At 42.9% G+C, this 23,143-nt stretch overlaps 1 protein-coding gene across 1 annotated transcript; it reads left to right on the top strand.

Moving 5' to 3' along the window:
* Positions 1-9,754: 9,754 nt before the first annotated feature.
* On the top strand, positions 9,755-22,685 carry thbs3a (thrombospondin 3a). The gene is made up of 22 exons (XM_014160676.3): positions 9,755-10,102; positions 11,565-11,768; positions 12,055-12,302; positions 12,671-12,773; positions 12,887-12,919; positions 13,033-13,115; positions 13,258-13,309; positions 13,432-13,580; positions 13,872-14,012; positions 14,169-14,243; positions 14,532-14,684; positions 14,831-15,049; positions 15,164-15,323; positions 15,502-15,620; positions 15,750-15,802; positions 16,669-16,850; positions 17,021-17,199; positions 17,472-17,520; positions 17,722-17,918; positions 18,380-18,552; positions 21,431-21,570; positions 21,687-22,685. The coding sequence occupies exons 1-22, from the start codon at positions 10,009-10,011 to the stop codon at positions 21,746-21,748; spliced, it is 2,868 nt and encodes a 955-aa protein (XP_014016151.2). The 5' UTR covers positions 9,755-10,008; the 3' UTR covers positions 21,749-22,685.
* The last annotated feature ends 458 nt before the right edge of the window (positions 22,686-23,143 follow it).

Below are 23,143 nucleotides of genomic sequence, written 5' to 3'. Positions count from 1 at the left end.
TGCAGTCAGGTCACCCTGGTGAGGATGACAAGCATGCAGATGAGCTTCCCTTAGGCGGTTTCTGCCAAATTCTCTAAAATGACATTGGAGGGTGCTTATGGTAGAGAAATGAACATTAAATTCTCTGGCATAAATTCAGGTGGACATTCCTGCAGTCAGCATGCCAATTGCACACTCATTCAAAACTTGAGACATTTGTGGAATTGTGATGTGACAAAACTGCACATTTTAGAGTGGCCTTTTATTGCAACCAGCACAAGGTGCACATGTGTCATGATCATGCTGTTAAATCAGCCTCTTGATATGCCACACCTGTCAGGCAGATGGATTATCTTGACAAAAGAGAAATGCTCACAAGCAGGGATGTAAATACATTTGTTCACAAAATACGCTTTTTCTGTGTATGGAACATTTCTGGGTGGTATTCAAATCTCATCATGGACAATTTTAGCAACTTTTCAACTACTTACTACTTTTTAGCTACTTTGTAACTACTCAGCATATTTGTTAACCCTTCCCCTAACCAACATCTTCTGTTGACGCCAGCGGCAAGGAGTCCCGCATTGGCTCATGTTGACGCAGAGTTTTTGTTTTGTTTAGCATGTGCGTGCGTGCGTGGCGTGGCATGCGCGTCTCTTTCCGCATCGGAATATTTGAGATCCACCCGTTTCTTCCCCCTTACGCGTTTTGGAACAATCACAGAGCTACACCCCGATTAAAAGAAACTCCCTCTGCTTTCAATGAAATCTCTAGGGGCTGAGTTTAATGGCCTTAAAAAATTATCTGGGAAAGAATTTCTGTTTTAAGAGCGGGGAAAAAACGCAACACTGCATGTGCGCAATCTGCAACAATGAACAGAGGTCAGGATATCGGCTGGATTTAGTTTGGTAAATAGTGCTATAACGGTGAGTCATAACATATTCAACTCGACCGGGATAAGACAATACATTCACTCATATTTTCCTCTCAGGAAAACCCATATGAAAAACCAGACACTGGAATCCAAAACCATACATAGTACAGGCCTGTTGGAAAGGTGTCAATCCAGAAATGTGGCAACAATGAGTGGGTATATATTTTGCATAGGCCTATCCAGTTGTCATCATGGTCCAATAAAGAAAATGTATGAGAAATATATTTTCTCCATCACATGCTGTTAAACCCAAGTTGCCCCGGCAACACATAAGTAATCAAACAAAAACATTTCACAAGCTGAAGGATAGGAAAAGAAGGAGGAGGGCTGGAGACTTGAGGAGAGAAGTTTTATTCATGTAGAAGATTTACTCATGTAGCCTTTTCATGAGAAAGCGAAATGGCCATTTTACAAAGATTCAAAATATTTGTTAAATGTAGTCATTTCTGTAGCCTTCTGTTAACACTGATATTAAAATTAGATTTGTGTGCTTTGTACACATGCAGTAATACACTTGGTAATGACATGCTCTCCAGTGCACATTCATACTGGGAAAAAATAGAAATGCAACAATTTCTAAGATTTGACAGAGTTACAGTTCATATAAAGAAATCAGGCCATTTAAATAAATTCCTTAGGCCCTAATCTATGGATTTGACATGACTGGGAATACAGATATGCATCTGTTGGTCACAGATACCTTAAAAAAACAGGTAGGAGTGTGGATCAGAAAACCAGTCAGTATCTGTCGTGACCACCATTTGCCACATGCATCACAACACATCTCCTTCACATTGATCAGGCTGTTGATTGTGGAATGTTATCCCAGTTGTTGGATATTGGCGGGAACTTGAACACGCTGTCGTACACGTCGATCCAGAGCATCCCAAACATGCTCAGTGGGTGACATTTCTGGTGAGTAGGCAGGCCATGAAAGAACTGGGACATTTTCAGCTTACAGGAATTGTGTACACATCCTTGTGACATGGGGCAGTGCATTATCATGCTAAAACGTGTAGTAATGGCGGAGGATGAATGGTACGACAATGGGCCTCAGGCTCTCATCACAGTGTCTATGTGCATTCATATTGCCATCGATAAAATGCAATTGTGTTCCTGCTGTTATGCCTGCTCATACCATAACCCCACCAACATCATGGGGCACTCTGTTCACAGAGTTGACTCAGCAAACCAATCGCCAACACAAAGCCATACACGTGGTCTGCGGTTGTGAGGCCAGTTGGACGTACTGCCAAATGATCTAGAAATTAACATTCAGTTATCTGGCAACAGCTCTGGTGGACATTCCTGTAGTCATCATGCCAATTGCACGATCCCTCAAAATTTGAGACATCTGTGGCATTGTGTTGTGGGACAAAACGGCACCTTTTATTGTCCCCAGCACAAGGTACACCTGTGTAATGTTTAATCAGCTTCTTGATATGCCACACCTGTCAAGTGAATGGATTATCTTGGCAAAGGAGAAATGCTCACTAATAGGGATGTAAGCAAATGTGCACAAAACATCTGAGAGAAATACACTTTTTTTGTGTGCATGGTACATTCATGGGATCTTTTATTTCAGCTCATGAAACATGGGACCAACACTTGACATGTTATGTTTATATTTTTGTACAGTTTAGTTACAATGGTTTTGTGCTACTTTCAATAACAACATAAATTTATTTAACTGTTATTTCAATTATTAACCATGTTTGCATCCACAGTTTTTATGCAAGTAAAGTTATACTATACAAAAAAATCATAACAGCTGTGATGGAAACAGGAAGTTTCAGTAAAATTGTATAAATGCCAACAGATAATTTCTTCATTAGACATGGTGGGTCTGTAAAATTAATAATGTGAGAAATTGTGGTGGAAATGCATTTTGGTGCAAACATTGATTTAATAACAATTATTTTGAAGTATACTTGGAGTCACGCTTTGATATGGTGTGTGGTCCTCCCACTAAGGACTAACCTGCAAATCAATTTATAACATTTCTGACATGCGTTTTTCAGGATATTTTTGTTGTTATTCTGTCTCTCACTGTTCAAATAAACCTACCATTAAAATTATAGACTGATCCTTTCTTTGTCAGTGGGCAAACGTACAAAATCAGCAGGGGATCAAATACTTTTTTCCCTCACTGTAAGTTATGATGAACTTCACAGGGTGGTGAAAGTGTGTGGTGATCTTGATACTCCTTTTCAAGAAATGTCATGGGTCTTATTCTGGTGACATGATGAAAGCTTGACTGCCGTTAGAGAAATAGAAATATTCTCGCTGTTACCCATAATAATCTCATCATGTATTTGTATTTATATTTATTATGGATCCCCTTGGCAGCAGCTACTCTTCCTGGGGTCCAGCAAAATTAAGGCAGTTATACAATTTTAAAAACATTACAATACATTCACAGATTTCACAACACACTGTATGCCCTCAGGCCCCTACTCCGCCACTACCACATAACAACAATACAAAATCTATGTGTGCGTGTGTGTCTAGTGCGTATGTTATCGTTTCTGTATATGCATGTGTCTCTGCCTATGTTTGTGTTGCTTCACAGTCCCCCTTGTTCCATAAGGCGTATTTTATTTATTTTTTGTATCACATTTTACTGATGGATCAGTTACTTGATGTGGAATAGAGTTCCATGTAGTCATGGCTCTATGTAGTACTGTGCGCCTCCCAAAGTCTGTTCTGGACTTGGGGACTGTGAAGAGACCTCATGTGGCATGTCTTGTGGGGTATGCATGGGTGTCCAAGCTGTACGCCAGTTGTTGAAACATATCAATACCTCTCACAAATACAAGTAGTGATGAAGTCAATCTCTCCTCCACTTTCAGCCAGGATTGATTGACATGCATATGATGAATTTTAGCTCTCTGTATGCATCCTAGGGCAAGCCGTGCTGCCCTGTTCTGACCCAATTGCAATTTTCCTAAGTCCCTTTTTTGTGGCACCTGACCACACGACTGAACAGTAGTTCAGGTGTGACAAAACTAGGGACTGTAGGACCTGCCTTGTTTTTAGTGCTGTTAAGAAGGTAGCGCAGCAATTGTTGTATCAATATGTTTTGACCATGACAGTTTACAATCCAGGGTTACTCCAAGCAGTTTAGTCACCTCAACTTGCTGAATTTCCACACTATTTATTACAAGATTTAGTTGAGGTTTAGGGTTTAGTGAATGATTTGTCCCAAATACAGTGCTTTTTGTTTAAGAAATATTTAGGACTAATTTATTCCTTGCCACCCAGTCTGAAGCTAACTGCAGCGCTTTGTTAAGTGTTGCAGTCATTTCAGTTGCTGTAGTAGCTGACGTGTATAGTGTTCAAGAGTTTGCAGCTTGATGAAAGCCAGTTAATATTTAAATCACCCATAAAATATACTTCACTGTTGATATCACATACATTATCAAGCATTTCACACATGTTATCCAGATACTGACTGTTAGCACTTGGTGGTCTATAGCAGATTCTCACAAGAATGGACTTTAGCTGAGGCAGATGAACCTGTAGCCAGATTACTTCAAAAGGATATAACATAAGATCCTCTCTAAGCTTTACATGAATGTGGTTCTGAATATACATTTATATATTTTTTTACATTTTAGTCATTTAGCAGACACTCTTATCCAGAGTGACTTATAGTAGTGAGTGCATACATTGCATGAAATTAATTCTTTATTTTTTTATTTTTTTTACTGGCCCCCCGTGGGTGGGTTCGATGGCATTGCAAACACCATGCGCTACCAACTGAGCCACAGGGAAGACCTATAAACAGCAACTCCTCCACCATTTGCATTTCTGTATTTTCTGTCAATGTTTTAACCTTGTATTGCTACCAAAGGTATTATCTATTATAAGTGAGTTTCAGAGATAGTCAGAATATGAATGTCATCTGTTACTAGCAAATTATTGATTTCATGAACCTTGTTGCTTAAGCTACATATGTTAACATGGGCTATTTTGAGCACTTTTCTGGGATGCTTACTATTTTTCATTGCTTTACTGGGAAGCTTAGAACAGAAGTAGATATGCTCACGTTATTTATGTTAGTGCAGGGTGAGCTGCACACAGTGGACTTCCTACTAGGGCACACCACCTCAGTGCTAACATTATAAATCTGGTTCATAGGCACATGATTACTGCATACAATAGCTGTTGGATCAGTAGAGGCATTCAGCACAGTTAGAGGGACATCAATTAGGCTACTTACATTGTGTCTACCAACGCCCCTAGTATAATGTACATTTGCTGAAGCATTATGACAACTCAATGTCACAATGGTAGGGATAAGATGAGTTGGGCTTGGGTCATTGATAAGTCATTGTCTCAACACAGCCTTATAATTCTGTGAAAGGATCCAGGATCTCAAATGATTTGGGTGGATCCCATCCTCCTTATAAAACGTGTTTTGTTTCCAAAAGGTATCGAAATTGTCAACAAAAGTTACACCCATTGAGCTGCAATAATCACGTAGCCAGTTGTGAGGATAAATAATCCTGCTAAAGCGTTCAATGCCACAATTCAGAGAGGGCACAGGGCCAGATATGATGGATCTTTTATTAGTGTCTAGCAGAGAGTCAATCAGCTATTTAAAATCCAGTTTCAACTGTTCAGAGCTGCCCTTCATAATGTCATTAAACCCCACATGTACTACGATAGAATCGATTTCCATGTCCTGACGTAGTACATTCGGGAGCAGCTTAGTAATGTCAATTTCTTGAGCTCCGGGATAGGACATTACAGGCAGGGCTGTATCTGCAAGCTGTTGGCTAGATCGCTGTTGGACGACCAGAGTAGGCTATACACATTTGCTGTTTCAAATCAAATTTATTTATATAGCCCTTCTTACATCAGCTGATATCTCAAAGTGCTGTACAGAAACCCAGCCTAAAACCCCAAACAGCAAGCAATGCAGGTGTAGAAGCACGGTGGCTAGGAAAAACTCCCTAGAAAGGCCAAAACCTAGGAAGAAACCTAGAGAGGAACCAGGCTATGAGGGGTGGCCAGTCCTCTTCTGGCTGTGCCGGGTGGAGATTATAACAGCACATGGCCTATATGTTCAAATGTTCATAAATCACCAGCATGGTCAAATAATAATAATCATAGTAGTTGTCGAGGGTGCAACAAGTCAGTAACACAAGAGTAAGTGTCAGTTGGCTTTTTCATAGCCGATCTTTGAGAGTATCTCTACCGCTCCTGCTGTCTCTAGAGAGTTGAAAACAGCAGGTCTGGGACAGGTAGCACGTCCGGTGAATAGGTCAGGGTTCCAGCAGGTCTGGGACAGCAGGTCTGGGACAGGTAGCACGTCCGGTGAACAGGTCAGGGTTCCATAGCTGCAGGCAGAACAGTTGGAACTGGAGCAGCAGCACGGCCAGGTGAACTGGGGACAGCAAGGAGTCATCAAGCCAGGTAGTCCTGAGGCATGGTCCTAGGGCTCAGGTCCTCCGAGAGAGAGAAAGAAAGAAAGAGAAAGAGAGAATTAGAGAGAGCATATTTAAATTCACACAGGACACCGGAAAAGACAAGAGAAATACTCCAGATGTAACAGACTGACCCTAGCCCCCCGACACATAAACTACTGCAGCATAAATACTGGAGGCTGAGACAGGAGGGGTCAGGAGACACAGTGGCCTCATCCGATGAAACCCCTGGACAGGGCCAAACAGGTAGGATATAACCCCACCCACTTTGCCAAAGCACAGCCTCCACACCACTGGAGGGATATCTCCAACCACCAACATACCATCCCGGGACAAGGCCGAGTATAGCCCACAAAGATCTCCGCCACGTCACAGCCCAAGGGGGGGGCGCCAACCCAGACAGGAAGACCACGTCAGTGACTCAACCCACTCAAGTGACGCACCCCTCCCAGGGACGGCATGGAAGAACACCAGTAAGCCAGTGACTCAGCCCTCGTAATAGGGGTAGAGGCAGAGAATCCCAGTGGAAAAAGGGGAAACCGGCCAGGCAGAGACAGCAAGGGCGGTTCGTTGCTCCAGCCTTTCCGTTCACCTTCACACCCCTGGGCCAGACTATACTTAATCATAGGACCTACTGAAGAGATGTGTCTTCAGTAAAGACAAAGGTTGAGACTGAGTCTGCGTCTCTCACATGGGTAGGCAGACTATTCCATAAAAATTGAGCTCTATAGGAGAAAGCCCTGCCTCCAGCTGTTTGCTTAGAAATTCTAGGAACAATTAGGAGGCCCGCGTCTTGTGACCGTAGCGTACGTGTAGGTATGTACGGCAGGACCAAATCGGAAAGATAGGTAGGAGCAAGCCCATGTAATGCTTTGTAGGTTAGCAGTAAAACCTTGAAATCAGCCCTTGCCTTAACAGGAAGCCAGTGTAGGGAGGCTAGCACTGGAGTAATATGATCAAATTTTTTGGTTCTAGTCAGGATTCTAGCAGCCGTATTTAGCACTAACTGAAAGTTTATTTAGTGCTTTATCCGGGTAGGCGGAAAGTAGAGCATTGCAGTAGTCCAACCTAGAAGTAACAAAGGCATGGATTAATTTTTCTGCGTCATTTTTGGACAGAAAGTTTCTGATTTTTGCAATGTTACGTAGATGGAAAAAAGCTGTCCTTGAAACAGTCTTGATATGTTCTTCAAAAGAGAGATCAGGGTCCAGAGTAACACCGAGGTCCTTCACAGTTTTATTTGAGACGACTGTACAACCATCCAGATTAATTGTCAGATTCAACAGAAGATCTCTTTGTTTCTTGGGACCTAGAACAAACATCTCTGTTTTGTCCGAGTTTAAGAGTAGAAAGTTTGCAGCCATCCACTTCCTTATGTCTGAGACACAGTCTTCTAGCGAGGGCAATTTTGGGGCTTCACCATGTTTCATTGAAATGTACAGCTGTGTGTCATCCGCATAGCAGTGAAATGTAACATTATGTTTTCGAATGACGTCCCCAAGAGGTAAAATATATAGTGAAAACAATAGTGGTCCTAAAATGGAACCTTGAGGAACACCGAAATTTACAGTTGATTTGTCAGAGGACAAACCATTCACAGAGACAAACTGATATCTTTCCGACAGATAAGACCTAAACCAGGCCAGAACTTGTCCATGTAGACCAATTTGGGTTTCAAATCTCTCCAAAAGAATGTGGTGATCGATGGTATCAAAAGCAGCACTAAGATCTAGGAGCACGAGGACAGACGCAGAACCTCGGTCTGACGTCATTAAAAAGTCATTTACCACCTTCACAAGTGCAGTCTCAGTGCTATGATGGGGTCTAAAACCAGACTGAAGCGTTTCGTATACATTGTTTGTCTTCAGGAAGGCAGTGAGTTGCTGCGCAACAGCTTTTTCTAAAATTTTTGAGAGAAATGGAAGATTCGATATAGGCCGATAGTTTTTTATAATTTCTGGGTCAAGATTTGGCTTTTTCAAGAGAGGCTTTATTACTGCCACTTTTAGTGAGTTTGGTACACATCCGGTGGATAGAGAGCCGTTTATTATGTTCAACATAGGAGGGCCAAGCACAGAAAGCAGCTCTTTCAGTAGTTTAGTTGGAATAGGGTCCAGTATGCAGCTTGAAGGTTTAGAGGCCATGATTATTTTCATCATTGTGTCAAGAGATATAGTGCTAAAACACTTTAGTGTCTCCCTTGATCCTAGGTCCTGGCAGAGTTGTGCAGACTCAGGACAACGGAGCTTTGGAGGAATATGCAGATTTAAAGAGGAGTCCGTAATTTGCTTTCTAATGATCATGATCTTTTCCTCAAAGAAGTTCATGAATTCATCACTGCTGAAGTGAGAGCCATCCTCTCTTGGGGAATGCTGCTTTTTAGTTAACTTTGCGACAGTATCAAAAATAAATTTCAGATTGTTCTTATTTTCCTCAATTGTTTAATGCAAAGGTTTTTGTGACAGACTATTGGTAGAGTTGAAAATGCGATGGAAACACATTTAGATTTGGCCTACAAATGAATATAACCCCTCTATGGAAAGATGAGACTCATGAACAGGATGGTGTTCTCTGTTTTGCTCTACAACCCCTTGTCTCATAGTATCCCATACAAATGAATGGAAGTATGGAGGTAGTTTTGTGCCAAAAAGTTAAGGAGTGTCCAAAAAAAGATACATTCCTGAGCTTTCTTCTATCTCCTAGATATAGGACAGACACTTCAAAACCTTTTTCCTTATTATTTATTTATTGAATGTCTATTTGCCATTTATGAATGTGTTATTCAATGCTTTTCTATGTCCTATAGTATTTAAATTTTTATCAACAACCAAAAAATATGTATTATTTTGATAGGCCACCTAAAGGGGTCCTAAAATGTAAAATCAAATAGCTAAATGATCCATGGTATGACCATCTTAAAACAATTCCAGATGTTAGCTTAGTAGAACTTAGCCTACAATCATGGAAACACATGTGAACCATTTTATGACATCTTGTTTGTTTTTCTGTTTTGTTCTTCGTTCCTTCCCCTCTTATCTTAATGCCCTGGGAGGATAGTCTGATATGTTTGAAGTACATCGCCTACTTAAGGCTATATGCCCCTCAAACTCAACTCTGGACCTCGAAGCCAGTTCTACCTGCGTTCATTCATTGTTCCCTTCTAATCAGGGACATATTTAGACCTGGGACACCAGGTGGGTGCAATTAATTATCAGCTAGAACAGAAAACCAGCAGGCTCCGGACATCATAGGGTAAGAGTTGAATACCCCTGCTATACCTTAAACAAAGGAAATACATTTATATCAGATTAATTACTATATAGACTACCGGCACAGCCTATATTATGTCTGTATAACATGAGAATTGAGAAAGTTGGACACACCGCACGCCTCAGTTTATAGCAGGCGAATGAACTCCCTCGCTCACTGTCACATCCACTTTGCGCGGACGAGGTACTTGGCTGGAGCGCGCCCGTAAGAAGCCAGTCGACATTTGTAACTGCTCTTAACCCTACATTCTGCGGTCAACTCAGCCTGCAGACTTATTTTTGTTCACTTTGAAATTAAGCTCCATTCATCAACATCAAACTGGACTCTCGGCGGATAGTTATTTACTCCTGTTGACTTTCTTGTCAACTTTCACACACCGTTTCTTGGGACATGGGTGCGAGGCGCGATGTGACAACTTTTCTGGCTCTATCCACATTTCTATTCGTTGCAACATGTGAGCCAATGGATCAGCAAGATATGCAAGGTAAAATAAATAATACTAACTCATAGTATTGCGCATTTTGTGAATAATCTAATTAAATTAAGGGGAAGTGTGTTTTTTCGAAATGAATTGATGCAGACAGTTAGTTCAAACAAGCTCGCATTTTTGGTCTGGACTTCACTTTGTTGTGCCATAGACACACATAAACTCGAGATGGTTATTATAATCCTGAAAATATTAGTTACAACTGTAATAATATTTAAAATGAACTGTCTGCGCGCCCTATAACCATTTCTAACTCGAGCGTAAAACACTCCACACACAGGGCGCAAAGTTTGTCTCTCACCTTTGTGGCTTGAAATGTTCTGTTTTATCTCTATAGGCTACTTTCTATCATCTGTTGTCTCATTCATCTTGGTTATGTTGGTCTTGTTTCACTGCTGGTTAATTAGGTTATTTATTTTCCATTTCATACACAAATAATATTTAATATTATTTCTAATTGATATTTCCTCTTTCTTTTCTTTCTTTTCTTTCTTTTTTGAGATGACCAGTTTTTTCCTTCCACATGTCATAACTAATCATGTCTCCTCCACTTGTATTCTTTCTGACATAGACAGGAACAGAGAAAGTGCTAAGCCAACTATTTTATGGCTTCCTTGGCTGACTTTCCCCCTATTCCCCTCTTTCCCCCTTGAGTGCTCACAGCCTGCTTGTGGCAGAAATCCTGACCATTGCCAAACCCCATTGTCCAAACCAGTGTGTGAACGGGTGAGGATGTGTCAGAAATAATAGCAGAGAGAAAAGGAGGAAGGGGAAAGCCTTCTTACTAAGAGCCAGAAAGCAGCCAGGAGTCCTGCTCCTTTTATTCCTCTCTCTTTTGTTTTCTCCTGGGTTTTAATATCCAGCAATGTGTCCGCATGGGCTTTGACTTTTGGCACTATGAAGTTCTCTGTGATAATGTTCAGGAATGCCACTGCTAAAATTGATGGAAGTAAATGAATTCTGTTTTGGTGCACAATCTAGGAAAGACAACAAAGACAGAGGGAAATTCAAAGTCATAGGAAGAGAAAGCTAATTAAAAAATATGTGTAAGAAAATAGTTGATATGTGCTATGTATTTGTACCTACAATGTTATAACACCGTACTATCTGCCTATTAAACGGACATGTAATCTGTAGATTGGGACTATTTTTTTGTGAAATAAAATAACTTGTAAAACTTGTTTCTTAACAAGTCTTCATAAGGGATGTGGTTCTAATAAGAGTCAGAGTTGCTATTGTTAATTTGGATGTTGCTTCAGAGATGTCAACTAGTCACTCAACAGGTGTCCTCATATACCTGGGCAAGGGTCAAAGGTGAAGCGTCATCATGGGACTGGATGAGAGCCTTTGATCAGGGAAAATGGTAGATAGATACCCTTTCTCTTCTTCATTATCAATCTCTGTCATTCTCTCCTTCATTCTCTCTCTTTCTCTCTCTCTCTCCCCACCCCCTCTCCAGTCATTGACATGCTAACCCTGGACTCCAAGACCAGTGTGTCTGCGGTGGAGAAGGTGACAGGTGCCATGAGTGTGCTCAGTGACATCTACATTGTGTCCACATTCCGCCTGCCTCCCAAGATGGGAGGGGTGCTGCTGGGCCTCTACAGCAAAGAGGGGAACAAGAAGTACCTGGAGCTGGCCATCATGGGAAAGATCAACAAAGGTACTTAGATACTGTCACTCTCACCAACTGACTAAATCAGAATGAACTATTTCCCAGTTTCTCTGTGACGGAGCATACAACTAACTCAGTCTCAAACCACCTTTAGTATTTAAAAGTGTTCACATGAATATCAATCTGTCCATCAAGTTTCCCTTTTTCCATCCACCTTTTTTGTATCCGTTTGACTTTTCTCTCCTTGTTCTTCTTTTGCTGTTATTAGTTACCTGTCCATGTTCAGTAAATCCCTCAATTTTAGTTTTTCTCCCCCATTTACCCTCTCTCGTAGCTCTGGTGCGTTACGTGAGGGAGGATGGCAAAATTCACACAGTGAACCTCCAGAGCACAAACCTGGCTGATGGTCGCACACACTCCATTATTCTCCGAATCGGAGGCCTGCGCAGAGACGACCTACACCTGGAGCTCTACGTCAATTGTCGATTGGCTGACTCCAGCCAGGGCCTCCCTCCATTGGTCCCTCTCCCCGCGGAGAAGGTGGAGATTCGTAATGGCTTCAAGGCCTACGCAAGGCTACAGGTGACAAGGAGCACTGAATCTGACACTAAGTCCCAAGTAAATCCCATGCCCCTTTAGCTAGGGGCCAGGGCTTCATCTCAATAGCCCAACGTGGCTTGCTCTCCTCATCTCCTATCCTCAATCTGCACTTATTTAAAACACAGGGTGAAGCGATATGGTGGATGCCTACTGGAAATTAGCTTTCACCTGTCAAGGTCTTTCACATCAGTGTAGTTGAAGTGCAGCAGACGAGGAGTGGAGGCAACTTTTAATTGAGAGGTGGTCCTCTTTGACTACCTTTAACCATAGCAACAGCTGTCATATCTAATCATATCATATCATAGCAGCTCAACCACAGCATGGTGTGATCCAAGCTTCTCCCATTACAGGGTGCTGTGGAGTCCCTCAAAATGGCGCTAGGGGGCAGTGTGGCCAAAGCAGGTACCCTGACAGACTGTCCATTCCAGGGGGATTCATCAGTCTACAGCACAGGTGTGTCCAAAATCACTATATGACTTTCCAAGATGAAGTCTGTTATGAAAATGGTTAATCAGATGTGTATCCTGAACATGTTTCAACCAAAAGTCCTTTTCCTCTTCTTACAGTCGGTGCGACTGCAGAAGTGAACTCCATTCTAGGTGAGTGTATCCAAATGTCTCTTTTCAAGTATACAGTGAAATCAATGTCTTATGGAAATGTGTGTTGGCTTTACTTGACAATGATTGGGGATTCTGTGGGTATTGTATGTCAGGAGACCACACAAAGGCTCTGATTGGTCAGCTGATCATCTTTAACCAGATCCTAGGAGAGCTGCGAGAGGACATCAGAGAGCAGGTGGGTTGTGTGTGTGTGTGTGTGTGTGTGTGTGTTTGTGTGTGTGTGTGTGTGTGTGTGTGTTTGTACAAGTGTATGCATGCAGCATGTATGTGTGTCTGCATACTTGTATGTGATTGTGCATTTTCATTGATGTCTCCAGGTGAAGGAGATGTCCCTGATTAGGAACACCATTCTGGAGTGCCAAGTGTGTGGTGAGTGAACAGCCATGGAAAAAAAACTATGTGTACTGAAAAATTTGACCCATCCCTCATGTTCCCTGTTCTTGTCTTGCTCTTAAATACAAAACCTAAACCAACAGTGTGTTGACCTCCAGGCTTCCACGACCCTCGTTCCCGCTGCTCCCCCAACCCCTGTTTTAAGGGCCTGTCCTGCATGGAGACCTTTGACTACCCAGGGTACCGCTGTGGTCCCTGCCCGGAGGGCATGACGGGCAACGGAACCCACTGCCAAGACATTGATGAGGTATGACACAATAACAGACAGGAAATGGAAATTAGTCTGGCTGGGTTTTAAATTGTGTTTTTTACACTGCCTCAAGCTCACAGTTGAATGAATGTGAATTGACAAGACTTTTCGGGTGACAGCTGAGCTGTTGTCAAAATAGACCGCGTCACTTCAAGTACTGTACTCAGCACAGCTCTTATTTCAAAGAGCCCCTACTATACCACTTATCTCTGTCTATTTCTCTCTTGTCTCCCCCACTCTCTCTGTTCTCTCTCTATTTCTATTCTCTGTCTCTCTAACTTGTCTCAGTGTTCCATAGCCCAGCCCTGCTACTCTCCAGGTGCGTGTATAAACACAGTGAAGGGTTTCAGCTGTGAGCTCTGTCCCCCTGGTCTCTGGGGCCCACCCCTCTTTGGGGTCGGATTGGAGTACGCCAACCACCACAAGCAGGTACACACACACACACACACACACACACACACACACACACACACACACACACACACACACACACACACACTATCACTTTTTTCCTTACTGACATAATCCATAATACCCTATTGTTTTATTTCTTCCTCACACACCTTGCTGTGGTTTTGTCTACAGGAGTGTGCAGACATCGATGAGTGTATTGAAGTTGCCAACGCCTGTGTGCCCAACTCCATGTGTACCAACACCATCGTAAGTAGAAACCTTTTTCAAATGTGTTTATTACAATGTATGTACAGCGTCAAATCTTCACAAACGAGACATCGCTCTCTTGTGATCATGTGAGAGTACTGTAGAGCCGCTGTGTAGTAAAGCTGTTCTCTCTCCCTTCCTCCTCTCTCTCCCCCAATCTCTCCTCTCTCGCCCCTGCTCCTCTCACTCTATCCCACCTCTCCTTCTCTCTCCCCCGTCCTCCTCTCTCTCTCTCTCTCTCTCTCTCTCTCTCTCTCTCCCACCTCTCCATCTCTCTTTCTCTCCCAGGGCTCGTTCAGGTGTGGTGGCTGTAAGGTGGGTTACTTGGGGAACCAGACAGTGGGCTGCGTGCCCCGTAGGTCCTGTGCCACACTCAGCTTTAACCCCTGTGATGCCAACGCCCACTGCATCATAGAGAGGAACGGAGAGGTGTCCTGTGCGGTAAGCAACAGTGGTCTTTTACTACCTTTGCCCTCTTGGACAGGAACAGAGGAGCCACACTAACCTATACTGCCAGCCTCGGTATACTACTTTATAGATGTACTTTAGGTTTGGTTGAAAATGCTCTCCTTTCTTCCATTCTCCAGTGCAACATTGGCTGGGCCGGTAACGGGAACACTTGTGGCACAGACACAGACATTGATGGATACCCAGACCGCTCTTTACCCTGTATGGACAATGACAAGCATTGTAAACAGGACAACTGTGTTTACACACCCAACTCAGGCCAGGAGGACGCAGACAACGACGGCATCGGAGACCAGTGTGACGAGGACGCAGATGGGGACGGCATCAAGAATGTGGAGGTGTGTGTGTTTCCATCTCAGACCCTCTGTGACAATTGTATCTGGGTGTATGTGTATGATTGTAATTCATTGTTTCTCATTTTTTCTCATGACCATAACTGTTATATTTTGCAGGATAACTGTCGACTAGAACCCAACAAAGATCAGCAGAACTCAGACACAGACTCTTTCGGTGACGCCTGTGACAACTGTCCCAATGTCCCTAACATTGACCAGAGGGATACGGACAGCAACGGGCAAGGAGACGCCTGTGACAATGACATAGATGGAGATGGTGTGTATTCACACAGGCGCGTGCGCACACACTCACACTTTCACTCACACACTCACTCACCCATAAACGGCAAGTTGTCTGCGAGACAACTTTGTGGGCTGCAGTTGAAATTGACATTACACTCATTGCAACTAGGTGATGGCCCTCATGTCACCCCCTGTCTTACCCTGGTGTTCAGGTATCCCCAACGTGCTGGACAACTGCCCCAAAGTCCCCAACCCCATGCAGACAGACAGGGACGGAGACGGGGTAGGAGACGCCTGCGACAGCTGCCCTGAGATCAGCAACCCCATGCAGGTAAAATAACCTTCACACACCCCCAACTCCCAAAATGTGGATCTACAGAAGATATTCAGCTTGGCTGAAACAGGGGTTTAGGCTGCTCATTTGTCTTGTCTTTGGTTTATTCTGAACCTCTCCCCCTAGACGGACATTGACAATGACCTGGTGGGGGATGTGTGTGACACTGACCAGGACACGTGAGTCTCTGACTTCAACATGCACGTACGCCCGCCCACACACAAACAAATACACATTGCACTCACACTGCTACAGCTGTCACACAGCGCTACACCTGCTGTGGCTAACACACACATACATACACTTGCTGTGGCTAACACACACATACATACACCTGCTGTGGCTAACACACACATACATACACCTGCTGTGGCTAACACACACATACATACACCTGCTGTGGCTAACACACACATACATACACCTGCTGTGGCTAACACACACATACATACACCTGCTGTGGCTAACACACACATACATACACCTGCTGTGGCTAACACACACATACATACACCTGCTGTGGCTAACACACACATACATACACCTGCTGTGGCTAACACACACATACATACACCTGCTGTGGCTAACACACACATACATACACCTGCTGTGGCTAACACACACATACATACACCTGCTGCGCTCATATTCACAAAAACACACAGTCACTTTACACCTGTTGGGAATACAAATAGACACACACACCTGCTGGGGCTTGTTTTTGTGCTGCAGTTGTTAGACCTTCCTGATGGTGTTTTTCTAGGTGATTAAAAAAACGCAAACTATTTCGGTACAAACAGAATTAGTGAACATAACATGACTTGGGCCAGGATTCAATGCAAGGCACACTATACCTGATTTTTAAAGGTAATGTACGATTGAGCCGACATGCGCAGCATTTACCATGAATGCGATCTCCATGAACGTTGTATAAAATGCCTAAGGCGCATTGTTGGTTGTCTAGTGCACTGCGCTAGAGTACGTCTTGAATTAAATCCCATCCTAGGAGTTTAACTGAATTCCAATGTGTCTATGTGTGTTCCAGGGATGGGGACGGTCACCAGGACTCCAGGGACAACTGCCCTGACCATCCCAACAGCTCCCAGCTGGACTCGGACAATGATGGCCTTGGGGACGACTGTGACGATGACGATGACAATGACGGATTCCCAGACGTACAAGACAACTGCAGACTTATCACCAATCCCAACCAGAAAGATTCTAACAGTAACCAACCGTTATTAAAACTTGAACAGTGAACTATCCCTTTAAGAGTAACCAACCGTTAAAGGGATAGGTTCACTGTTCAAGTTTTAGCTTATTTTTACTTCTGCATTGCTAAATGCTTCAAAAGTGCCCCTCTGTCTTACTATGGCCATCTCCCTCTCCTCTTCCAGGTAACGGGGTGGGCGATGTGTGTGAGAACGACTTTGACAACGATTCAGTCTGGGATCTGATTGATGTGTGCCCTGAGAGTTCAGAGGTCACACTAACAGACTTCAGAGCCTATCAGACAGTCATTCTGGATCCAGAGGGCGATGCCCAGATCGATCCCAATTGGGTGGTGCTCAATCAGGTGACCCTTGACCTCTTTGGCTCAACACATGAACAACTTTGATCATAGGCTGAAATATCCCTTTAAGGTTATCCTCCTACTCTGAAATCAGTTTACAAGGAGCACCATTATGGTTATTATAATTAGGCCTATGTTAGTGCATTGATTACAGTCTAAAGCCTGGTATATTGCATAGTGCATATTTGTCAAATTCTTATGGAATACTCAAAAATTAGGTGTGTGATTCATTGTGGATGCAGATTTTGATTTTAGCGAGTCCTCTTTTATTGCAGGGCATGGAAATAGTTCAGACCATGAACAGTGATCCTGGTTTAGCTGTGGGTAAGTTGATGTTATGGGTTATGTTTGTTACTTCTTGTCCTGGTCTTGTGATGTATGTACTCTAAATATAATTGCTCCTATTTAGGCCTACACAGTGATTTCATTATAGCAGTGTATTGAAAAGGTGCTGGAAAGAAATATATACATTTTTAAATTCCAATGAACTGAATTGACCTGACTCAACGTACTAACCTCCCCCAGGCTACACGGCGTTCAACGGGGTGGACTTTGAGGGCACCTTCCACATCAACACGGTGACGGACGACGACTATGCAGGCTTCATCTTCGGCTACCAGGACTCCTCTTCCTTCTACGTGGTGATGTGGAAACAGACAGAGCAGACCTACTGGCAGTCGACACCCTTCAGGGCCATGGCCCAACCTGGCCTGCAGCTCAAAGTGAGTGATGGGACACAAACACAGCAGCCTATAGGTGGTGCTACTGATAAGAACCTTGGCTGAATCGGGACACTTCCTGAGAATCACCTTCAGACAGACTCTGCTGTTGGATAGAAGTATAACAAAGCATGTTGTGGTGGCATTGTAAAAACCTTTGATAGTTATCCAGTGAAATATAAAATAATCTACTACAGGGTTCAGAATACACAACAATCTCTGTCTCTCTGTCTCTCTGTCTCTCTGTCTCTCTGTCTGTCTGTCTGTCTGTCTGTCTGTCTGTCTGTCTGTCTGTCTGTCTGTCTGTCTGTCTGTCTGTCTGTCTGTCTGTCTGTCTGTCTGTCTGTCTGTCTGTCTGTCTGTCTGTCTGTCTGTCTGTCTGTCTCTCTGTCTCTCTGTCTCTGTCTCTCTGTCTCTCTGTCTCTCTGTCTGTCTGTCTGTCTGTCTGTCTTGTTCCCCTACAGGCAGTGAAGTCCCGTACAGGGCCTGGTGAGTACCTGCGTAATGCCCTGTGGCACACAGGGGACACCAACGAGGAGGTGAAGCTGCTGTGGTCGGACCCACGGAACGTTGGCTGGAGAGACAAGACATCTTACCGCTGGCAGCTCAGCCACAGGCCCCAGGTGGGCTACATCAGGTAGGCCACACCCCTCTTTCTCTCTTAGTTCTTTATTCTTTTTATTTTATTTTAATCTACTACTTTCTATTTGTAGCCAATGTTCAGTAATTGTTTTATTATCAAAGTAATTTAGGACCTGCTTAACTATGTATCAGAATTCCATCGTTTTTTACTTAATCGGGGGCAGATGGTTTCGATGGGTTTGCACTTGAAGCTGAGTTCATCCTCACTGGACAGAACACAGTTGTGGTACACAGCTGTGTGTGACCACTGTTGACCACTAGAGGGGGTTTACACTGCCTTGGCTTGGCTTGAATGATTAAAAAAGAAAAAGAAAGATGGCTGGTGGCAGTTTGGTGGACTTAGTGGCTATTCACCAATTTATACTCCATATTTTTTCCCTCCTAAACCTCTTTGTGACTTTTACAGAGAGACCGGCCCCCTGGCCCTCTATTGTCCCTGTTGCCATGTCAACCAAATCCTTGGCAAGAATTTTCTGAGTGCCCATTCATATGCAGATCCAGAGGAAACTACTGTAGAGTGGGGGGTCTGAGAGAGAGAAAGCGAGCAAGAGAGAGAAGGGGGGGGAGAGGGAGAGAGCAGGGAGAGTATCAAAGTCAGAGAAATAAACAGAAAGATAAACAAGTGTGAGGGAGTCTGACTAGGGGCACCGAGAGTAACATAGCAGAGTAAGGAAAAATCTCAAGCAGATTGTCAAATTCTAGTGAAAGAGAATATCTTGAATCAGACGTCATATCCGAGGAACATTTTGCTTATGCAAATAGTTTAATAAACCAACTTTATTGGGTGGCATAAATACCACATTGTGCTCAACAAAGCATCAGCAAGACATTTTCAAAAGACACATTAATGTGAACCAACACCTGCGTTTGAGCATCTCTCAAAGCCCTCACATCTCTGGCCCATTATCAGTAGCGATGTGTAGGTAAAATCACCGGGGAAGCCAAGCCAGAACAAAAAGCCATATTATGATTTGATAATTGCTTTATGTGCTCTATAACATGCCTTGACACCGTGATATAAAGGCCTAAGGCTGAGACAATAAGAAGACACAGCGGCAGAATAAATTCAACCACATATTTGTTTCATTACAAAACAGGAAAGCAACATCTGTCCGGTAAAGTCCACAAAACATATTGCATGTAACAAACAGTTACATGACCTACAGCATGGTCAAGCAAGGTAATGTTTCCGACATTTTTGGACCACTAAAAAACGATTGATTTAGAACCACGGAAAGTTACCGCAAGTCGTAAAGAAAACAGGAGCTGCCTCCACTATTCCAGCACCATTTCAACATCATCAAATCACCTCTGATTAGTCTAATACAGTGACAACTAAAAGATACCAAAAACGATTTAGTCCAATCAACGTAAGCTAAATATGATGTGGCTGTCCATGGAACTGATTTCTGAATGTGTGTGTGTATATTTGTGTGTGTTTGCATGCGTACAAGTAGAAAAAACTTGTTGACTCACCCTACTTGTAGAGAAATGCCAATGTCATCCTCCTCTTTCATGTTGCCTAAACGACCTATGAGTCTGTCATACAATACACACATTTTGTTTTCCTTGACATTTAGCCTAACTACCTTTCATGGGCAACGATGCACCAGGCCAGCATACTACATCTAGCTACTTGTTAACGTCCAGGGGCACAATGTATGAATTTATGGTTAGATCAGAATCGCTGTTGTAATCATTGGCCAGTATGGAGAATTAAGTAAAACTACAAGTCCAAATCCTTATCTCCATCCATTGCTAATTTTAGGAAAGGGACGATTTTAGCAAGCTAGCCCCCGGAAGACAACAACACAAAGAGATGCAACAATTCATGTTTTTTTTCTGTCAATAATAATGTTTGGCTTGTGATGTGATTAGTCTGAAGCCAAATCCAAACTGGTTTCCCTTGACACTTTTTTTTTGGTGCTCCAGGACCATTCAGAGCTGAGCTCACTCAGTTTAGCTCAACACTGCTTAGCTATTATTATTTTTTATTTCTAATCAATGGAGACCAAATGCTCGCTAGCTTCCCTTGCATTCAAAGCTACGGACGGGCAGCAACAATGTCATAGTCTTTCTGACCAGACAGCGTCAGATAGATACGCTACACATACTGAGACAGAGGGACACTGTTACGTTAGATCAGATGCTTTGTCTGGTGAGATACATTCAGCCTGTTGCGAATTGAAGGAAATTTATGAAACACAGAAAGGCAAAAGATACATTATTTTGTATGTTTTTTTCTTGGTCCATTTTTTGGGGGAAGCCTAGCTTCCCTTGGCATCCATGAATACAAGCCACTGCCCATTCTAAAAAAAAGTTTCCAGAGAAAAGGAGAGTTGGGGGGTGGAGTTTGAGGCTGTGGAGGGGGGGGGGGGGGTCTCTCCAATGGGGTGCAGTGAGGGGAGAGTGGAGAGAGAGAGAGAGAAACATGTTTTTTAGAGGCAGGGAGGCCCTATTCAGACCCAAACAGAGAGACACCTGCTTTGTATGCTATGCAGAGGAGTCAATGGACCACTGCAGCGATGCACTACACTCGCTCAGGCAGCGACTGGGACAGGGACTGGGCCTGCTCTCTCTGTCTCTCTTTCTCTGTTCATCCAAATCACCCATTTTGAGTTCTGTGGTTACTTGCCACTGGGTTTTAGATTGGTGGCACTTCATTTGACTAATCTCTTATATGACCACATGCCAACTACTACAGCTACCCACAACAATCACATGTTATGGGTATGTGACAGTGGTATAAATAAGGGCAGTGTGAAGTTATAGGATGACTTTCATTTAGATAATTACTAGAGGGAACATTACTAGAAATGACAAGGGAATGTAAAGGTCCCCTGATTTGTGCATTGTCCCGTGCTCTGTGGCAGAGTGAAGTTATATGAGGGGACGGAGATTGTGGCTGACTCTGGCGTGGTGATTGACACTACCATGAGAGGCGGACGACTGGGGGTCTTCTGTTTCTCCCAAGAGAACATCATCTGGTCCAACCTGCGCTACCGCTGCAACGGTAAGACTCCGTTCTTCACATTGCTACTAACCACTAACGCTACTTGTATTGAACAACATAATGCTAGTGAACTAATTTACTTGTATGTTCTGCTTCATGTATCTGTTGTTTATTAGACACTGTTCCAGACGACTTCAACCCATATCGCAAACAGGTCCTGCTGCACATCAAGGTGTGAGAGGATTCGAGGATGTGTGAGTGCTGGGGCATGTAGATGAGTAACCTGTCCAGCACTGTCTCTCTACACACACACTCACACACACATTCACACACACACACACACACTCTTACTGCCTCTCAGTACAGAATTTCAACTGCTGTTAAAATGTGTGTGACTGTGTCTGCCCATGAGTGAAAGGGGGGTTTCAGAGTTGTAAAGGAGGAAGAAGTACCAATTTACAACATTGTTGTTATACCAGACTGGAAAAGCAAAAAGGTACTAGACTTTGGAAGAAAGTATACATGATAATTCATGAATGTAGGACTGTGTTACTTCTGGGTTTGAGTTGCTGTCCTTGCCTTCAATTTCACTGTATGAACGGTGGTTGTGTGAATGACAGCGGTTAACCGTTGAGTTTGACTGTTGTGTTAGGTATGAGTGCTGTTGTTGCTTTGTGTTTGTGTATTTACAGCTATCATAGGAATAAATTGATTATATTTTGTGTTAAGACTGAACAGTTAAAGGATGTTTTTTTTTTTAAATCTCATATCTAACTGTAAAATAAAAAAACATAAGCTAATGTTGCAGGGATGATGGGAATTTGAAAAATACTATACATCCTCTGGATATGAAACTCCGGGTAACTCTGTCATGATCAGATAATGTCATCTCAGCAGCAAAATACAGATCTGTCACGAGACTGTAGACTTGCAGTTATTTAGCCATATTACTTTAAGCCTTTAGTGGAATTATGTCCCTAATTTGAATAAATGTGGATCTCTGTGGATTCTAGTGTATACTTTCCTGGACATCTGATTCTGTGCCCAGTAATTGAATATGAAATAAAGCCTTATTGGAAGTCATCTTTAACTGATTAATTAAACAGAAGCATAAACAAAGAGCAACCCAGTCTTTGTCCACAAAAAATAATAAACAATTGAATTTCTTAAAAATATGTTTATTTGACCTTTGTGATTTTGTACACAACAAGAATGCTAATGAACGATACTACAAAAAAAAAAAAAAAATTGTCAAAGAAATCAAGAGCAACTGTGAGTGAGCACTGCTGTTCCGAGGTCATCCAGTCAGTGAAGTACGTGGTGACACTGGTGCTAACGGTATCTAACCGCTGAGTGCTGTGGTTGTCATCATACCTCCCAGGAGCAGACAGACCCCAGGGCTCAACTGACTGAACTGCCCAGTCTGTCTCCACTGTCTGCTTCTCTGCTCCACATTAATAGCCAGTCATAGAAACCCATATACATGGTACAGAACTTGCTATATTTAATATCATATATTATGTGTCACATAGCCTAATTACGTTATTCTTATGCCGGTGTAGTAACACTGTAATAACACTGTATTTTAACATGTTACATTGTAACTTGCTTTGTAATGGAGTTGAGCATTTTT

Source organism: Salmo salar, chromosome 02 (genome assembly GCF_965601325.2).
Source record: "Salmo salar chromosome 02, fSalSal1, whole genome shotgun sequence".
NCBI classification, from domain to species: domain Eukaryota; kingdom Metazoa; phylum Chordata; class Actinopteri; order Salmoniformes; family Salmonidae; genus Salmo; species Salmo salar.
This window is presented reverse-complemented; position numbering and strand designations above follow the sequence as displayed.